Genomic DNA, 19,669 nt, shown 5'->3' with positions numbered 1-19,669 from the left:
TTGCAGAATGCCAGGAAAAGGTGACCGGGTCCTTGACTGGTCAACTACTTGTGGATCTGGCCACATCACTTGTGAATCAGGTTGAAGAGTTCACAGCTCTGGTCTTCTTGCACTTTTGAAGTAATATGGTGTAGGTATCATTTGGTATATTGCCATAGATGATGATAAACAGGCATTGCTACTGAGCTTCTTGAGGATGAAAGTTGAATGACTCATTGCTAATTCAATCATGGGGAGCCACTGTGCGTAATGTCACAGCTCATCACTTTGCAGCAGCAAGTATATCAGCAGTACTGGGCTGCAGAACTGCAGCATGAGTCAGACCAGAGGAGCAAGCTGGGGCAAAAGTCAGATCAGAGGAGCAAGAGACTTTTCACAGCAATACCTTAGCAATGAGCTGAAATTGGGAAGGGAAGAGAAAAAGCCAGTGATGGCTTAAAGAAGGTCTATCTATCTTTGTGTAGAGCCAGGAAGACTCCTCTGCTTATCTTACAGAGCCCTGGGGATTCTTCTCTTTGAATCCCAGTCTTCCTGCCTCATCCTGTCATATCATGGAGACTACATGGGACTTGCTTTAGAGTTAGTCAACGTTATTTCTTGATCAGGTAGGAGGAGGATGACTGTTGAGTAAAATGTACCTGGCAGTCTGAATGAAGTGTTGTCTCTGCAGGTCTAGATTGTTGTTTTAATGTAATATTAGGTCTTTGGCTGAGTATTGGCTTTTGGATGTGTTTATTTGTTTAAGGTAAATTTTATTGTTTCTGTACATACAGAGTAAAATACCAAAGATACAGGAACTACAGCAGGCGTAACTCCATTGGAATCAATGAAGCCATTTCAGAAACGAATGGATCCTTTTTTGTCAAAGCTTTAAGATGCTGATCAACTAAACTGCCCAAGGAAAACAGAACTCTCATTATCGTTTGCAATCTTATCCTCCCTAGGAAACAACAGCAACTTGACCTGCATGGAAGATGGCTTGTGGTCTTTCCCCGAGGCCCTTTGTGAGCTGATGTGTCGGGCTCCATCGGTAGTTCCCAATGCAGATCTACAGACTGCCCGCTGCCGTGACGATAAGCACAAAGTGGGCTCCTTTTGCAAGTACAAGTGCAAACCAGGCTACCATGTTCCTGGATTGTCCAGGAAGGCAAGGAAGTAAGTGCAACAGCAACACCAAGCCTGCAGCCCTTTCCAGAAAGTCATGGATTTAAAAGATGCCCAGGCGAGGAGGGGGATGAGGCAAAAGAGTTCATTGGCTGCTGAAGTAGAGAGCCCACTGGGTTAGACTAGTTAGAACAATGGTTCTCAACATTTGTAGACTCAAGGCACCCCCCGTACATTCAGGGCACCCTGTGATAGACTTGAGGCACCCGTCGGAAAATATGAGCTCTTAGTTTCCACTTTTTTTTTGACTACAGAAAAATAATAGAACAATTCATCTGTTTCAAAGAACTCAGAAAGACCCCAGCAGGTCAGAATGTTTTTAACGGTACGGATTCCTATTTAAAAACTCTGGGTTTGTCTTGTGAATCATGTTTGCACACTGAACAGTGCTGACAGTGTATGGCACCCTTGAAAGGATTTCAAGGCACTTCAGGGTGCCACAGCACTCCGGTTGAGAATCAGTGTGTCTAAATCTTATCAGTTTCTCTAGCCAGTGGCACACAAGGGAGTAAAAAGACTAGAATCAGGTCTTGCTGCCTTTGATTCCCCAGCCCAAAATGTCCAGGTGCCCATTTACAGCTGGGTCGGTTGAAAGCAGTCTTTGGCACTGGTCTAGGCTTGGATTCACATCTCTGTTGCCCAAGCAAGAACCTTAACTGCTCTGTCACTGTGCTCTTGGATTGCTTGAAAAGCCAAAAATTATTGTAGAGCAGTGGTGCCCAGCCTTGTGGCCTCCTGAGCCAGGTAATGGTGCAAGGTCAGTCTGTGGGTCATATTTTTCTTGAGATTGGTCCATGGGTGCAACCCCATGTGCCCAGATCCAGCAACACATGTATAACTCGATCTCACATGCACAAATCCAGCCACAAACTGGAATGATCTAGCATGCAGTGCATGTTATGCAGCCTGGGGGGCTCCCCATGGGTCAAGAAATTTGGCAGCAGAAGAGCATCAATTTTAATGCTGTTACTGCATCCTTACCTCCAAATTTCCAGACGCATGAGGAACCCTTTTGGGCTGGATGGCATGGCTTCTCAGGCTAATATGTCCCACTGGCCAGGAGTTGAGCACCCCTATTGTAGAGCATCCCAGACCTGTAGACATACTTGATGCGTGCTGACAGTTGTTGTGAACAGCAACGAATTATAGAAGGCCCCATGAGGGAAAAGAATTATAGTGCTATCCTATGATTAAGAGATTCAAGATGAGATCACATGGGGTGTAGACGGTGCTATTTATACATGGAAAGAACAATGTTTTCAAGCATCTACTCAGATTCTGAATCCTGTTCAGACCTCCTTGTATTAAGTATTGTTGACCTGGCAGGTGAACATGCTTTGTTCACATAAAGGTTTGGAGAAAGCCTGTTTTTTACACAAACCTTCATATTCATATCTGAACAAAAGTATCCATACTCCAAAAAGATAATTAATTATTTAGTATTCATAATTTATGCTTCACCTTTCAGCAATAGTTATCTACCTATTTAAAAAAACAACAACAAAACACAAAAAACTCAATTGTCCAGTGAGAGAGCAGAAACAATGTCATATGGTTTAGGTGGTTAAAACACATTGGGCACCTATACACCTGCTCTGGGGTAGGGGTGAGCATTTGAATTAGCACAGCTCTCGGGAACTTTTTTAATTATAACACCCGCAGTGTCTCATCTATTCAGCACCCTGCATTTCAAAATGGCAGCAAGGACAGATGTGCCCCACTGCCATTTTGAAATACAGGATACTGAATACACGAGATGCTGCAGCACGCTAGGTTATTTTCGTTATAATGCTCCACCAGGCTTGATTAATTGAGTCTGCTCAACACGTTCTAATTCGAATGCACTGGAGCACGTGTAACAATGCCCCAGGTGACTAGTGAGTACCAAATAGTGACTCCAAAAAGCAAATGGTTGCTGGCAATTCACATCCACATAAACTATTTATCAAACAGTTAAAACCAGTGACTAAATTGGCAAATTAGAATGTTCCTTGACCAACAGAAAAGTTGATTAAATAAACTGGATAATGTATCTGCAGTAAATCATAAAATCAGAGTCATAGAAAAAGTAGGGCTGGTAGAGACCTCAGGGTCCTTTCAATAATATAGTGCCCTGCTCAAGGCAAGGTTGTCCCTGTCCAAAAACATCCCATAATTGAGACGGATCTAGTTATAGAAATGTGTTCAGTGGTATAGAGTTGTAGAAGGACTACTAAAGATACAGGATTACGGAAGTGCAGAGGAAAACCCACCAATTCATGTAGAGATTGAAACTAGGCTGAGGATGGGCTAAGGTTTGCAAAGAATCCCATAGGAATGAAAGGAAACCTCCTCTTAGCAAAGAGTAATGCAAGTTTTCCATACCATAAATCTCCCCAAAAGAGTGGGTAACAAGAGTGAGTTGCATGGAAATTTAGAGGCTTTAGATACCTGATCCCTGTTAAACGTCAGTGGGATTTTGACACCTAAATCCCTTGGGCTCTTTGAAAATCTTAGCTGACACTTCTAAACCAGTTTTTGCTACTTTAGAAACACCCCTTTGATATGCAACCTGGGGAGTCCCCTTTGAAACTCTGTGGGAAAGGGTTGCTGCCATCATACATTTCTGACTCTCTGCCACCCACTTCAAACTAACCACAGCCCACAAGCTCGGGAAGCAGTGTTCTTGGGAGATGTGTCAAAGGCAGAAGAGGGGTTTGGGCTAACAGACTGAATGTTGGCTTTGCAAATAATAATTATTTTCACTCTTGGACCTCATGACGCAAATTCACAACTTGTTCCCCGATCCTTAAAAGCCTAAGCACACCCTTCTCTAGCAGCCTGTTAAAAAAGCTGAGATATTGTAGAACTGTAGCTGATTTAGCTGTTCAGTAAATATGCTGGTTTGTTTCTGCCTGGAAGGAGGGCCTTTAAGATCCAGTGCACGCAAGATGGCACCTGGGTGGCTGGAGCATGTGTGCCCGTGACCTGTGAGCCTCCACCTTCCAAGTTTCATGGACTTTACCAGTGCACCAATGGCTTCCAGTTCAACAGCGAGTGCCGGATCAAGTGTGAAGATGATGACAATCAATCAGTGAGTCTCTTTATTTCTTTTTTGTCCAAATAACCGAAGACACCAGGCACTGGTTTCTGGTTAATCTTTAGTATAAGGCCCTGCTCTTTCAGTGACTGAACCTTTGTGGGGCCACTCTGGGAACTAGTTAAAGGCCACAACTACCAGGTTCTTTTGCAGGGCATGAGGATATTTAATATCGTGTCAGTTATGTAAAATACAAACTGTTGCGCTTCAGTGTGAATGACCACTCCATTTCTCCTATAAGACCTCTTAATGGTTGGCTGAAGGTTATGTGAGAGTCTCTGTCCTCCTTTTATGTGGGCAAATGGACAATCAGTGTCACTCGATACTCCTTTTTCTGAGAGGTATTGTCTCAGTTATTTTCTGACAGGTGAACCATGCAGTGATTTGAGTAACATTTTAGCCAATTTGAGCCTTTCATGAATGTATTTGAAATACTTACCAGGCCTGAAGCTGCTCTGTGTGTGTGTGTGTGTGTGTGTGTGTGTGTGTGTGTGTGACAGAGTAGGCATAAAAAAGGTCAAAGAGATAACTTAATGCACGTGGAATTATAATTTTATTACAATGGTAATTGTACCCATTGAGTACAATGCACCTAGATGCTTTCCAGACAAAAAGAGGGCCTGAAGGCCTTATAATCTAGATAGATATTAGTTAATACCTCGTCTAGTATTTTACTGCTGCAGGAGGGAGCTGGGAAGCAGTTACTAAGGATGAATGAGCAGCGACTCTTATCACCTGTGTTGCTCATTACAAGACCTTTAGTTCAACCTCAGGCTTTCTTTCCCCTGTTCTGGATAGGCATATACTTCATATAGTAGTTTATATGGATTTTGGCAGTTAAATCCATGCATACAATTCACTGAACTGTTTGGGTTTCTTTGGCCAAAGACCTGTCATTAAACAATCAGGGCCAAATCCTTCCATGGAGCTATGCTGATCTGCTCCAGAAATTAAAGCTCAGTTTGAAATGTTAGAGTTTTTTCTAAGCAAAAGATAATTTGCTTTTGAAAGGTAAACAACTTCTCCGCAAAGTGCCTCTGCTTAAAAAAAAAAAAAGCTGGTAAGAGAAGGTGGGGGGATTTGGATGCTCCTGCTATTGTCCTTAGTGCAAAAAGCAGAGAGCATGCTGCCAAAATAGTCTTAATATAATTGCAGTTTCTGAGGGCATGTTGAGAAAGAACTGACACTTACTCCAAGAGGTAGGAAGAGAGGTAGGTATGCAAGAGGTAGGAAGAGAGAGGAGTTGGGTTTTACATATTTAAACTGGCAGTAGAGAATATTTCTTTCCATCCTTACTTCTCATACGTTTGACCTGCCTTCTTGGTGAGAAGGACACTGGACCATGAAGCACAGCAGATCTTCGGTTTGAGGTCTGCTGGAAGTGTGCCGAGAAAGCTGGCTGGGGTTATCCAGCTTGTGTGAGATTAAAAGTCCTGCTTGGCATTATGAGGCCAATGAAATTCAGTGAGGGTCAGCTGTGCAACATAGTGAAGGACTGGGAGGTGGAGGAAGGAAGGAAGGAGTGGTGCTACAAAGTCAGTGTACTGCTATGAGTCCTGTGAGATGAAATAGGAGCATGGTGGTGGCACAGCAGGACTTGTATGGTGCTGTGAGGTCAGGTAGAGTTATGTGGCCTGTGCGATAGAAGGGGAGACATAGTGGTGACATGGGGCCTGTAAGTCATGATGAGACTAGTGCAAGTGCAGCAACAGTCATGCATGGCAATGAGCCCTGGAGGATGCTATATGTTTTGTGCATTTTTGAGAGGTCAATGAAGTGTAAAAAGAAGCAGGCCAAGAACTAAGGGTTAGCTGAGATACAGAGACCGCATGTGGTAAAGTGAGAAGCATCTTGGTACACTTTGGCATGACACTATTCATTTTAAAGAGAGATTGTGGTGAACAGTCAGCCCAGAAAGCAGCTCTGGCGAAGAGGCAAGCCGCAGCTTAGGAAAAAAAGGGACTTCCAGAGAAAGGTGTCTCCAAATACCACAGAAAACACATTATAAAAAGGAGAGAACCCCTCCCCCAGACTAACCCACCCAAGAGGTGTTAATTATTTAAGGATTAAAACTCTCTAAGACACTCTCAGAAATATGAGGTGATAATGCACACTGCATCCAAGAGAGGAGCACAGCAGGGATTTCCACAAGAGATTATGCGGGGTGGGGAACGATGGACAGGACATTATTATAAGAGTGGACATCCAGAGATCTCAGAGAACTTCAGACAATAATAACACAAGCAAAGCCAGCTACGTGAATCAAGTTACAGGCCCCTTAAAAGTTACTTTCAATGTGCATATTTTTTCAAATTATGGCAATATGCCATGCATGCTAAATCCCCAATACCCATGCAACTTTTGATTATCATCTTCTTCCCACCTGGTTATAGAAAAAGGAATAATAAGATGTGGTTCTTTTCTGCTCAAAAATCTGGGTGCATTGGGAGAGTTGACATTGTCAAGAAGCCATTTACAGCTCTCTGATTCTGAGAGACAGCACCAAGCCTCATGGCACTTAGATTTCTGCTGAGCACTGCTGATTTGGGAACCTTAATGGATTCCATGCCAGTGAGAGCTTAGAATAATGCAGGTGTCCTTCCCTGACCTCCGCTGGATGCCACCACGGGTTGGGAAATGTAGGGGTAAAGTGAAGTTCAGTAAAATTACCGGAGTCTGGGAGTGAGTGGGTGGTTTCTCTGCAGGAATTTTCCATCTGAGTTGGGCAAAGGGGTATTAACCATTTGAGAATCTGGCCAGAAGCATTTTATACTCACAGTGTTTGGAAGTAGTCAGATAAGTTGAACCCCAAGGTGCAATGACTATTTAAGCAGGTATGCATACACGTATGCTTTGAAGCTCTTCCTTTTCTGGGTCCTTTGTCTAGAAAATCAGATCCAAACTAATGCCTCTAGGCCTGGTAAAAATTGCACTGCAAGCATCAGATAAGAATCCCTGTATTAGATCAGACCAAAGTCCCACCTACTCCAGGACCCTGCCTTTGGCTGCAGTCAGGAGTAGATGTTTCTTTTGCTACCTCAGGGAATGGACTTATGCCCCCAGAAGATGAAGTGAACCTAATAACCTGAAGCATTTGGTTGAGTGTCAGGGATCAGCTTCATACATGCACCTTACAGCTTGAGGTTGCAAGGTCATAAGAAAGAGAGAAGTAAGAGTTTGCAAGAAAACTATTACAGTGCCTGCAGACTAGGCTGACACCTCTAGGAAATGTTATACAGTAGCATAGGAACCAAGTCTGGGATTGTCAGGAGAGTGGACAAAATTACCCAGTGGGTCTTTTTCCTCATCTCATTTTTATTATTCATTCACAGATCAAATTAGGGAAATGAGGAGGGGAGAGGATGTTCCCCACTTAAATCCCTTTCTTTCTATATCGCCACAAGAACTTCCTCTTGCTCTTTGGAAGCGTGCCCCCTCACTTGGAGGCTTCTGGTTTCATAACACCCAAGCAACAGCAAGCAAAGCAAGGAGGTAAAGTTGTGGTACCTCACCTGACAGTCTTCAGTTAGTTTGAGCTTTTATGCTGTTCCCATGGCTACCTGTGAGCCAGTGATGGCTGTAGCCAATCCAAATTCAAATGGTGCCATCATCATCAGGCAGAGAAATAAATGAACTAAAGATCCAACCCAGCAGGCTACAGAGAAGACCAGCTGTATCACCCTTGAACATTGTGTTTTTAGGTCTCATCGAGCCCCTTCTCAGGCACATAGATCCCACAAGAGTTCTCACAGCGACTGTCTGGTTCGGTCCCTTTGTGACAAGTACATGGACTCCATGAACTCCTGTTGCATAGCAAGCTGGGAGCCAAGTGCACGCTATGCCAAGTGCAAAACACGCCGGCATCCGCTGAAAGCTAGAAACCCCAGGCCCAAGAAGTACCCTCCTTTTGAGTGTCTCTTGCTTCCCCCCCTAAGAGCTAGGTTTGTTGATCCCACAGACAGCTCGTGCAGGACTCCCTGGGAGCCGCATGCATAGCTTGGCAAAAGGAAGCCTTGTGCACCACTTGGTTGTTTCTAAAGGGCATGAGATTTCCCCTTGGACATTGTCTTTCCTCCTTCAGTATCTAACTAAGGATCTTTGTGTATGAGAAATGTCATTTCTATTCCATCCCCCTCCTTCACCCTCCACGCTGGATGATTTCTTTCTCTACACCTCTTTCTATTTCTCTGCATCGGGCTCTGTCTTTGCTTTCGGTCAGGATGGCAAAGCTCTAAAGATTGCCCTCAGCCTAAACTACGCCTCCCCAGTGCAGTGTCCGGCTTTTCTTTTTCCTTCAGCTGGGCCCTGGGGATCTCTCTCTCCTTCCAAAGGAGGATGACGTAAGTAGGTTAGGAAATGGGAAGAGGAAGAAAGGCTGCTTGCTCTCCTCTCACACATCTCAGAATCAGCAAACAGGGAAAATTGGGTGAATGTCCCTTTGTACTGGTTGGGGGGGGGGGCTGTTTTGAGATACAGACCTTGCAAATAGCTTTTAAAAGTCATCATATTACATAGGAAACTCTTAAAGTGTGTGTGTACGTGTAAGTACAGCATGTCTTTTCTTTGTTCTTTGTCGTACTCTCTAGGCTGAAAGCCCAAATTCTAGGCTTACCCAGCGTCAAGAGAACTTCAGCTTCCACTTTTATCCTGGTTATTGTATTATTTTGCTGACTACATTTTATTTTTCTCGTGTTCAGGGCCGTGGCAACAACGTGATTCACTGCCGGAAGGATGGCACCTGGAGCGGCTCCTTTCACCTCTGCAGGGAGATGCAGGGCCAGTGCTCTCTTCCTACTCAGCTCAACAGTAATCTTAAGCTGAAGTGTGCTAATGGCTACGGAATAGGTATATGAACTAATGCCATGGCCGCAGCTGTTCTGCTTGCCATTGGGGAACTGGGGAGGGAGGGAAAGAGGGAGGAAGGAGGCAAAGTCCTTGAGGTCACCTTTTCTTACGGACCAATTTGTCTGAGTGAGAAGCAGCTAATTAGAGGATTTTCAGGGAATTATTTTCAGGGAACGTGAGGCTTTCAGATGCCAGATACCAGCTAACATATGCTGGCTTCCTCTGCAGCATCCCTACTTCTACCATGTCCCTTGTTGTCCTTTTACTTTAATGGACAGTGCCAGGGATCAAACTGCAAAGGCAGCAAATCCAATCTGATGTTTTAAATGAAGAAAACATGCCAGTGTTGTGTGTTTTCTATTGCAGTTACACGCATACTGAGAGACTGAAAAGTATGCTTGCAGGAGTACAGGCCCGTAGCCATATACATACACATGTACATGCATATGCTCCCCGACACATATGCCTTTCCACTCACACATGCATAGATATTCCTGTGCAAATGTAAATTCATTCACATGGCTCTGTTTATTCTCAAACAAACAAGAACCATTGCTGTCACTTCTACAGGCACAAACATACATACTTGCTCATATTATTAATTGTTACAACTTCCAGCAATCTATAGGCTTGCCTATCATCTTAAAGATGCAAAAGGAGGCAAAGTATATGTCCTGTGGAATTTGTCTCTACATATGTGTGTAGAGAGAACAGACAGGTGAGAGGCAGAAGGGGATAGATCATGTGATTTATCTGTATCTGTTTGTGCAAGCACCTGCATTTACACACACAGGTAATTGCATTGTATCTTGTAAGTTCTTTATTTTGAATGCATTCTCATTATGCATTTATTTGTTTAAAAGATGCTGGAAGGTATTGAAACAAAGCTGTAGGATAATGATCAGGGGTTAGCAATAATTTAAAGGAAAATGAACTGTCTGTTTAGTGGGACCATAGTTTCACAGTTTCATAGCACAACAGGGTACCAATTTTGGTTGTACTCATAGGATCTACTGAAATATAACAACAATAATAATGTGAGAGCGCAGCAAACATAAGGGGGTATGGAAAAGACCTGAGTTCAGTCAAGGAGAAGGAAACAAAGGGTGTATCTTCAATAGTATCTTTCGGGTAATCTCCTACCCGTGCACTGGCAGCAGTGCAGCTCTGCTGGAGTGGACGTGCTAGCAGCTCTTAGGTGTTTGACTGTCATGTCATCTAATCCTGCTCAGTGCAGATCCAGATGATATGACTGTACAACACTTATCCTCTGTCTACCTCCATGCCCTGACTCCATTGCTACCACCAGTATGACTGTACACGTGGCACAGCAACTGTGGAAAATATTAAGAGAGTGGGTCTTGTAGACTGGGTTGCAGAAGGGGTGGGTATGGAAGCAGGGATGAGTGAGGACAGAGGTGTAAGTATGGCCAGATCAGCTGAGGGTAAATAGTCCGGACTAGATGCACAGGGACAGAAAACCAGTGGTTGATTCCAGGAAGGGCAGGATTCTGCCAGACCTCCTCCATGAAAGGAGGTGACACTGGGTTAAGCAGCATGCTCAGAAAGACAAGCACAAATGCCAGTAGAGTCTTTGAGAGACCTTCATAGGGTCCTTCTTCTCCGTCCTTCTTCTCCTTTCCATGGAGCCTAATTACTCAATAAGCGACTGATTTGTTTTGGACTGCTTTTCCTAGTGGTCAGCATTGCTGCGTCACATGGGAGTCCCCAGCTCTCCATGCCAAGTTGCACCTTTCTTCCCTGAGGTCTCCACATTGCAGCATTTGAATGTGAGCAATAGTACACACAGCCTTAGAAAGACACTCTGGGCCCCTTCCACCCCAGCCCGTCCCTGGAGCTCCCCCCACTCCTCTGCTGCTGCACGTTTGAACTCAGAGAAAGTGTTCCCTCTTGCGCAGAGCCCTCATTATATTGCAGCCATTGTAAGGTACCAGGAACCAGCTTAAGTTCCATCCCAGGGGAGAAGAACACGACCTGGATGAGATCACTGCTCTGTAATGATGCCAATTACAGATCATATATCAAAACAATTCAGACCCGCTCCTTTTCCTAAGTGTAAATAGCAGAGTGGAGTCAGAAAGAGAGTGAGCAGTGAGCGGCCAGCAGCGATTCTTAATTTGACAAGGCATGGTGCCCTTGAGATGACGTGACCTTTGGTTACCTAACAGGACCTGCCATTTTTTTCAGAAAAGAAATACTGATCTCCTGTTCCAAGGGGAAGCTCTAGACGCTGGAAATGAGGAGGGTTTTCAGCCACTGTTTGTGCATTGATGGGTGCCACTTTCCTGACCCCTTCATCTCACTGTGTTTTTCCAGACATTTGTTAATTTAGCTGCAGTAGCTTTGCTCAGAAGTAAGGTCTATGGTTCCCAACCCTGAGCAGGGTGGAGACTGGCACATAGTGAGAAGTGAGGTAGCTCAATCACAAGACCCCTGGAATAGCTTGAATCTTGGACCATCAACATCATAGAACGGACCTCCGCAACTTGAGCTAAAGCAGTCTCTCCATTAAGGCTTAGCAGTTGCTGTAGGCTGTTATACTCGCCAGATGGAAGCACAACCCATACTTTTGGTTAACACCACCTCTCAGGATCATATCCAGATTTTGGAAGCCTTCTCAGTGTCCCTCAGAAAAGGACTTTCTTCTTTGCCTCACTTTTAATGGGTCTTGTGTTAACAAGCAGTATTCAGTCAAGTCCATTGGGCAGCTACTGCCCATGCAAAGGAAGTAAAACAAAGCCCGACTTCTTAGTGAGCTTCCCACAATTAACCAAACTGGCTTCGGTGTTATTCCAACTGGCTCTTATGCATGACAGAAAGCATGAAGGTGGAAGCAGTTGGGGAAAAAGTAGTATTCAGCCAGGGTCAGTGTGACCCCTCAGGCTCTACTGACACCTAATTTGCCCGTTCAGACAGTGGTAAATTTTGAGCCAAAGGTATAGCCGTCCAAACTAAGCCACAGATTAATTCCCCTGCTCACACTGATTGGAGCTCGGAAATCCTAATGACATGTTTGCAGCAGCTGCGCCATTTAAGAGTGATTTTCCAGAGGGAAAATGGTAATGGTCCAACACACTAGGGTTTATGGTTGAGTCAGTATAGGGCTCTGGGATATTACTGCAGAGTACCGCAGGATGGTTTAATAAGGAAAGGACAGGAATCCCACAGGATATGACAGTTAATCAGAGAAAATGCAAGTCTACATGTGAACAAAGCAGTCATTACCTCTCTGCTTACTTCTTGTCAAACATGAGGCTTAGGTAACAGCCAGCCTGCAATATCAATGCAAGGGACATCATTGAAGGATCTTTTAATCTGGGAAGATGAGGCCATTGGCATTTTGTGCATGTCATAACTGAGATGAGTTTGTTGGCCTCTGCTTAATCGCTTCACATCTCCAGAAAGACCTTGTGGAGTAGATCAGCATTAAGAAATGCTTTCCATCGTTATCTTTCAGGAAGTGAATGCACCCCTCATTGGTCCCTGGATTAGTAGCCACAGTGATAGCTAATTACCTTAATTCATTGGTCACATTAAGAAACAACTCCTATGTCCCTTTAGTCGCCGAGATTAGCACTTGCGCAATGGGGTCATTATCTTATGACCATATAAATCCCGGGAGGCTGTGATATTCGTCGGGTCTAAAGGGCTCCATTATAGCAGACTGTAGCAATCTCTTTGCAGGTGAGATAGTTGGGTGTTATTCAGATAATTGAAATTATGGTGGTAAAATAATGCACTGCTGGCTTTTTTTTTTTGTCCTCCTCTGCATGTTCTGTGAAGGAGCTGAGTGTACCACCTCATGCCTGGATCACAATGAACCCATCCTGCTGCGTGCAAATGAGACCTTGCAAGACATCCAGCACTGGATGAATCCTCAACGAGTGAAGGTCAGTGGGTGTTGATATTATGCTCCTCTCAGCCCACAGACTTCAATGTGCCCACAGCGTGGGCAAACGCACACTTCTGAAGTGGGGAATCAAGGAACAGCATTGTCCAAAGAGTAGCCTTCTTATGATCCCTGTGATTAAAGAGCTTACAGCCTTCTGTCAGGGCTATCAATAGGGGCTCCAGTGCTAAGTCTCCTTTACTGTGGCCTTCTTATGTTGCTTTAGGGGTGCAAAGAAGTGGCACCTTCCTGTTCCAGGGTTCCTCTGTATTATCATTTATCTCTGAGGTTTCTCAGTGCAACATCAGACATACACTTCCACCTCTTGTTAAAGGAATCAAGGAAGGTCCCTCAGTCCCACACAGCCCCTAAAAGTCCTGATTAGTGGACTCTTCATTTTTACATGTCTCTGCAGGAGAAATCAAAACAGAACAAGAGAAAGGCTATGGGGTTGGCTTTCTATTCTATTGTTTATGCATTGCATGGTGGGAGTGTGTCTTTGTTCCCTGGATTGCTGCCTGATGACAAAAGAATCCCATGTTTCATCTCTCAAATTGAGGTATTGATTCTCCTATCCCTACTCATGGCAGATGTAGACTTGGATCAGTGAATTTCAGAGGTCACCATACATTCCTACTATATACTACAGACCCATAGATTCATACTTACAGAAAATGTGCATACACTGCAAACACTCACAATGCATACACACGCTCTTACGTACCCCTAAATGTTCACAGGTGGGCATTAATAAGAATACTCAGGCATGTATCTGAAGATGCATATACACAACTACATATTCGCAGTCATTCATAAAATACCCATGCAAATTGGTGTTCATGTGCCCATGTACCATACTGTTTTGGAAAGGCATACACAAATTCAGCTCTCAGATGTACAGGCACACACATCCATACAAAGTCAGCCTTGTGTTACCGTCATAAAAGCACACTCCTGCCTAGAAATGCATACAAAAAGGCCTTTATATATACATGCAAACATATATACTTTCTTGCACATTGTTGTGGAAGTATAGATACAATTCTGGATGTGTTCACATGCATATCTGGTGCAACTTGACTGTGAAACGCTTTGGAAAATATGGCCCTTTTTGGTGCTTCCATTGAAACTGGCACTACCACCTTTGTTTTGGAAACCTGCCCTCAGTTGTAAGTGCTGAACTCCTGAAAATCTGGTGTCTCTGGCAAATATGAACCCACATTTTGCACACTTAGGGCTAGATTTCTTTCCCTAAGAAAAGAACCAAGCAGCTAACATGTGCCCAATGAACTGAACACTTTTGACAACCCATTGACTTATTTAGTTGCCTAAATGTGTGGTGAGCTTGACTGTGCATGCTAAGCCCTTCTGAATATCCTAGCTGTGCTGTAACACTGGCATAAGGAGGAACAGAAAAATTCCTAGGAGGGGGCTGGGAAGTAAGTATCTACAGGATGTTACAATCAAACAGCGTCTCTCTCTGAGCACCTCAGACACTGTGATTATATTACTGGCCAAGCTTAGGTTTTACTGGTGTGGAGCATAAAAAACCCCTTATCTCTGTATTAGGGGCAATTTCTCACTGCTTCTTTCCTGCGCTCTGGACTTTAAAGTGGTTTTGTAATTCATGGTGAAATAAAACTACAGCTTCCCTCCCATTCTTTGCTGTGCTGCCCTCATTTATTGATGCTGGTACTCAGAGGGAGCTGTAACGAGTTTTATACCTGTGGGTCTCTGGAGGGCTCATTAGGCAGCAGGGAAAAATATGGTAGGAAAGGGGGAGAAGGAGGGGAGTGAGGTATAGAGGAGAATTGATAGCTTCCAGGAACACAGTGGTTAAGTATGAGTTCATTTTGTCCCTACATCAGTGATCTTGCAAGGGCTTTAGATTGTGAACATCTGGGGTCTCGACCCCCAAATGCTTTGTTTATATATAGCCGATTAAAAGGTCTTAGCTTCTACAACTGTGTTAGAAGGTGAAGTCAGGCACTATGGGTGCAAAACAACTGTTATACCACTCCGGAGCATGAATAAACCTACCTCTTTTGCAAGTGCTGAGATGGAGCATTTATTCGGTGCAGGTTCTACTTCGAGCAACTAGGAAACATCTTTTCATCTTGTCGATAGTGTCAGTGTCCGTATCATCCCTTAAGGCAGTGGCCAAGCCACGGTACAAGTGCCACAAGTGTCATGGACAGCCCCTGTGTGTGGCAGATGGCGGGACTTGGAGGGGACAGGCAGCATAGCAGCAGATAGGGCAAGAAGCAGAAAGCAGAGCAGGAGATCAGGCAAGAAACACAGGACAGGGCACAAAAAGTGGAGGAGAAGCTCACGCAGGTGGCACAGAATAAGGAGCAGAAAGCAGTTTGGGCAGAGGAAGAGGATAAGAGTGGCACTTGGGGAAGGTGCAGGGCTACTACAAAAAGGTTGGCCCCCACTGCCTTGGTGGGGTATGGTGCTAAGGCTCTGATGGGGTTAACTTGGATGAGTGAGAAATCCTAGTGCTAGCCATTGGAGCCAATCTGTGGACAACACTTCGAGATTTCCAGTCAGTTCCAAAATCTGGAGGGAAAAAACTCATGTTAACCCCTCCAATCCCCATCTGCTGTTGATGATATAGTCTGTGCTGGAGCACTCAGGGAGACATAGAAGGGATGGAGAAGCCAGAAGTGTCTAAGCAACAAATCCCACCTGCAAGCTGGTTACATTGATGTTAATGTGCCAGGCCAAATTCTGCCCTTAGTGAGTCTGTCACCCCACAGATCCCGAAGTTGTTGCCCAAAAGCAGTATCTGGGCTTTAGCATTTACAAGAGTAGCTTTTGCCTAAGATTTCTGAGCACTCTCCCAACGTAAGGGCCTGTTGTTATGCCTTACTGTTAAATGCTAATAATGTACAGCATTGTAAGGGCACAGATAGAGGCAGCCCCATCCAGGAGTTTGCCTTGTAAAAGGCAGATACACATAAGACTTTGGGAGAGCAAAAAAAAAGGTTCTTCTGTGCCTTTTAAATAACATCTGTATTGGAAATGTGCGTTGGGAAGGGTCAGCTTTCCTGTGGGAATTGTTCAGAGTTGAGCTTTGCAAATAATGTGACTGTTTGGTTCACTGGAAGTTCTACTATTTCTCAAATTTGTTCACCTCTGGCAAAACTTAGCAATTTTTGGAGAAACTGAAGGGTTAAAACGTATATATTTTTCAAATGAACATCACTTGTTATTTAACCTAGAACAAAATATTCCATTTCATCTTCAAAGATATATATTTACTTGTATTTCAGATGGAATCACACTTAGAAATTCAGTATCGTTTCAAATTAAAAAAAAAATCTAAATGTTTAATTCAGAAAATGTTTCAACAAAACATTTTCAAGTCTGTTGCATATTTTAGTTCACCAAATTCTGCTTTTTTTGGAGTGGGAAAAACTTTGAGCTGAAACGTTTTGCCACAATTCAAGTTTGGAGAGATGGGGACTGTGCAGTATGAGGCCATGCAAAATGCCAGCCTCGCTGCTGGAGGAGTATGTTCCTGTATGGCAAGTGCCAGAGGGCCTGGAAGGTGCACCCAGTACTGCCAGAAATCTGGTAAGAGAGTGCTCAAAGGCATTATGGCATGCTCTGTATATCCTTGGATATCATAGCAAAGCAGGTAGTATGAAACTCCCCCACACCCCAAACTCAGGCAATCTAAGATGCAGGATTTTGACCCTCCTGTACTAATCCAGAAAAGTCTCCTGCTGAGTTTGGGGTTCCCTCTCCCTTCCCTGAGCAATTATGGATGCCATTAAGCTCGAAACCTCTTGCTAATCATCGTATTTTACTTAATGCTGTTGGATCAGTGCTGGTTTGGACTGGATGGGGGCACATAAGCCCCAATAATTTATCCTTTCTAAGCTCTAACCACTGTATGAGGAGGAGAACTTTAGACAGGATCTCCTGGGGGCACCTAACCCAACTCCTAGTTTCTCAGTGCATTGAGAACACTATTTTGGTACCAGACTGGGGTGAGGATCTAGGTCCTCTGGGTTTTGCCTAACATGGGAAAAATGGCACTTTTATTTGCTTGTCTGCCTCTTACTTCTTATGGGACCCTACCTCAGTTCCCTCTCCCTTCAGAAAAGATGGGTAGGCAGCCACCAAATTACAGATGGGACCGAATGGTGGCATTTATGGGGTGGGGGCAAGACCAAAGTAAACATACAAAACTATGCAAAAAGGCCTGAATCCAAGGGCAGCTGGGTTATAGGAACAGATAAAAGAGGGGCCCATCAGGGAGTCGTATGTCACTGGACTTTGTGTCAGTGCCTGGGAACGAATGGAGAACACTTGCTCTCATATAACCAGAGGCCAGATGGGATTCTCTTCTTGCTTAGTTCAGGGAGTATTAAATGTGATCTTCCCCTTCCCCTTTTATGATGCCTTTTGTTGACCTTGTAAAATGTCTTCCATGTCTGCTCTAAACTAGTTGCATCTTAGTCAGATAAACAAGGTCGGCATTATTTCAGTAGGCCTGTGCAATGCCCCAGGCACCTGTGTATTTATTAGAACCACAGCGGTTATTACCAGAGCCCAGTAAACCAAATCCACATGAATTTCCATGCAAGCAGACTTCTCGCCCAACCCTTTCCCACCAGGTCATTCCTTTGCACCCTGCCATGGAAAGCCATAGGAAACAAAGGCTTTTTTACTATGAATTTGGGTTTTAGCAAATCAGCAAGGCAAGCCAAGTCTACAGTTGAGGGTCTGTCTTTGGGACTATCCTGCCTCTGTGCCTCCGAATACCAGCAGTATTAGGTGGTAGTTCAAGCAGTTCCAATGCACTCAGCTGCCAGGATATCTCCCTGGGAGAGAGCTGGTCACCAAAGTAGCTGACACTGAACTGACATAAGGGTCCAAGTCTGTAAAGCGGCGACCCCCACCCAGGAGGCACCTGCCTGCAGGCACCTGGCTCGGGCTGCCCCGGAGGGCATTGCAGCCGCAGAGGGAAGCACCGGGCCCTCGCGCAGCTCAAGCAGGCCAGCAGGCTTTGAGCGGGGAGGTGGAAAAAAAACCAAACAGGCTCTCTGCTTTTCTTGGGCGGAGCCTGCCTTCCTGGGCTGCTGTAGGGCTTCCTGTGAAGTCCCTGAGCTGCATGGAGCCCAATGCTTCACTCCACAGCTGTAGGGGTAGCAAACTAAAACTCCTTGGAGGCGTTTTAGTTTGCTGTGCCCCAAGTCATTTAAGGTGCATTACGCTGCCGAATTTCCTACAGTGGCTGGAATTAATGAGCAATACACCACCAAGGCGTGCAAACACTGACACCATTGAAGCGGTGCAAAAGCATTTAGCCCACTTTAAAGTGTCGTGCATACATGCCCCTCATTTCGTCTACACACGGCCTAATACAATAACTAGTATCTGGCAATGAATTCATGTCAGTGAAGATCACAGAACCCAGGTGAGCTGTGCTATATGCAAGATGTACCCTTGAACAAGCTACTGCACCAACTCGTTTCTGGATGTACCTGGCCTTGTGTATGTGTGAGAAGGACTGGAGACCAAAACACGTACAAACTGCCATTGCTTCTGGCCAGGATCTAAATGCATGCCAGCTGGGAGACACAGACCCTCTCTGCTTGCTCATCCCCACACCTTGGCCCCTTTGAACCCTCCCTTCCTGACAGGGAAGAAGGAGTGGTGTAGGTAGGCTCATGATCTCACTTCCCAAAATTAACAAGCAACTTGAGCTCCCTGCCTGAGATTCTCACTGAATGTGGATCCTCTAAATCCTTCTCCACTTACAGCCCAAGAGCCATGGTTTCATCCTCATCAATTTTAATACAGGAATAACTGGGGCAAAGGCACCCCATAGGGCTCCAAAATATGGGTGCAGTTCTCGCCACAGAGGACGAGAAGAAATTGTATAAAGCACTTAAGCATTAGTTCTCAAGTGGGATTTAATTGAGAGCATTCATTTTGTGCTGTCCCTTACTCTAGGGGAAATTTTATCCCTTGGGTATGTCCTGAGGGGTCAGACAAAGCTGAACAACTTCTTGCTTTTAGCACCGATGAGCTCAGCAGAAGTGACCAATAAATTCTTTACAAGAGACTGACCTGACTTGGTAACATCCTTTCTTAAGCATCTTCTCCGAAGATGCAACTTCCAAGTCCCCTTTTACTTTATTTAAAGGCTGACCCCTTAAACAGCCCATTTTTATCTGCTGTTTTGAGTAGTGTTTTAGGATTAGTCCTCACTATTGTGGAAGTTCACCCAATAAAACACTGCATGGTAATGTGCATTGACTTGGGGGGGTTAAATGGTGCTCACTTTTTTTATGCATACTCCTTTCTTGCCAAGTTTAGGCAAGCATAGTTTAACAGCACCCTTTGCGGCGTTGAGGGCTAGAGGTGGAGTTCTTTTTCCGTGGCTCATCATCATTTTCCCAGGAGTGTTTTACGGAAGCTATCAACTCTTTTATGTGTTTTAATTTTCCCCTTGTGTTGCCTTGCAGCTAAGACTGTTTATGATGAGATAGTCTTTCACCTCTAAGCCATGGGTTTGTATCTAGCCTGGGCTGTAGGATCTATTGAGGAGGGCCTGTGCATGCAGTTGGGTGTCCTTGAGACAGTTCTGCCTTGTATTAATCTGCAGTCTTGTGGGCAGTTTGAACAGAGGCAAAGGACTGGATGGGTTA

General features: G+C 44.6%; 1 protein-coding gene across 3 annotated transcripts in view; it reads left to right on the top strand.

The window, feature by feature from the left end:
- The window catches only part of PAPPA (pappalysin 1), a 238,127-nt gene that overhangs the window by 190,092 nt on the left and 28,366 nt on the right, over positions 1–19,669 (top strand). For all 3 annotated transcript variants that reach the window (XR_016438474.1, XM_090021909.1, XM_090021910.1), the window contains exons 16-19: positions 945–1,155; positions 4,066–4,237; positions 8,941–9,088; positions 12,893–12,999. Coding sequence is in view for 2 of the 3 variants with exons in the window: in XM_090021909.1 (XP_089878035.1) it covers positions 945–1,155; positions 4,066–4,237; positions 8,941–9,088; positions 12,893–12,999 (638 nt within the window). In the remaining variant the exon portion in view is untranslated. The remainder of the gene's footprint in view (positions 1–944; positions 1,156–4,065; positions 4,238–8,940; positions 9,089–12,892; positions 13,000–19,669) is intronic.

The sequence above is a fragment of the Crocodylus siamensis genome, chromosome 11 (genome assembly GCF_052110815.1).
Source record: "Crocodylus siamensis isolate JL-2025a chromosome 11, ASM5211081v1, whole genome shotgun sequence".
Lineage (NCBI taxonomy): Eukaryota > Metazoa > Chordata > Crocodylia > Crocodylidae > Crocodylus > Crocodylus siamensis.
This window is presented reverse-complemented; position numbering and strand designations above follow the sequence as displayed.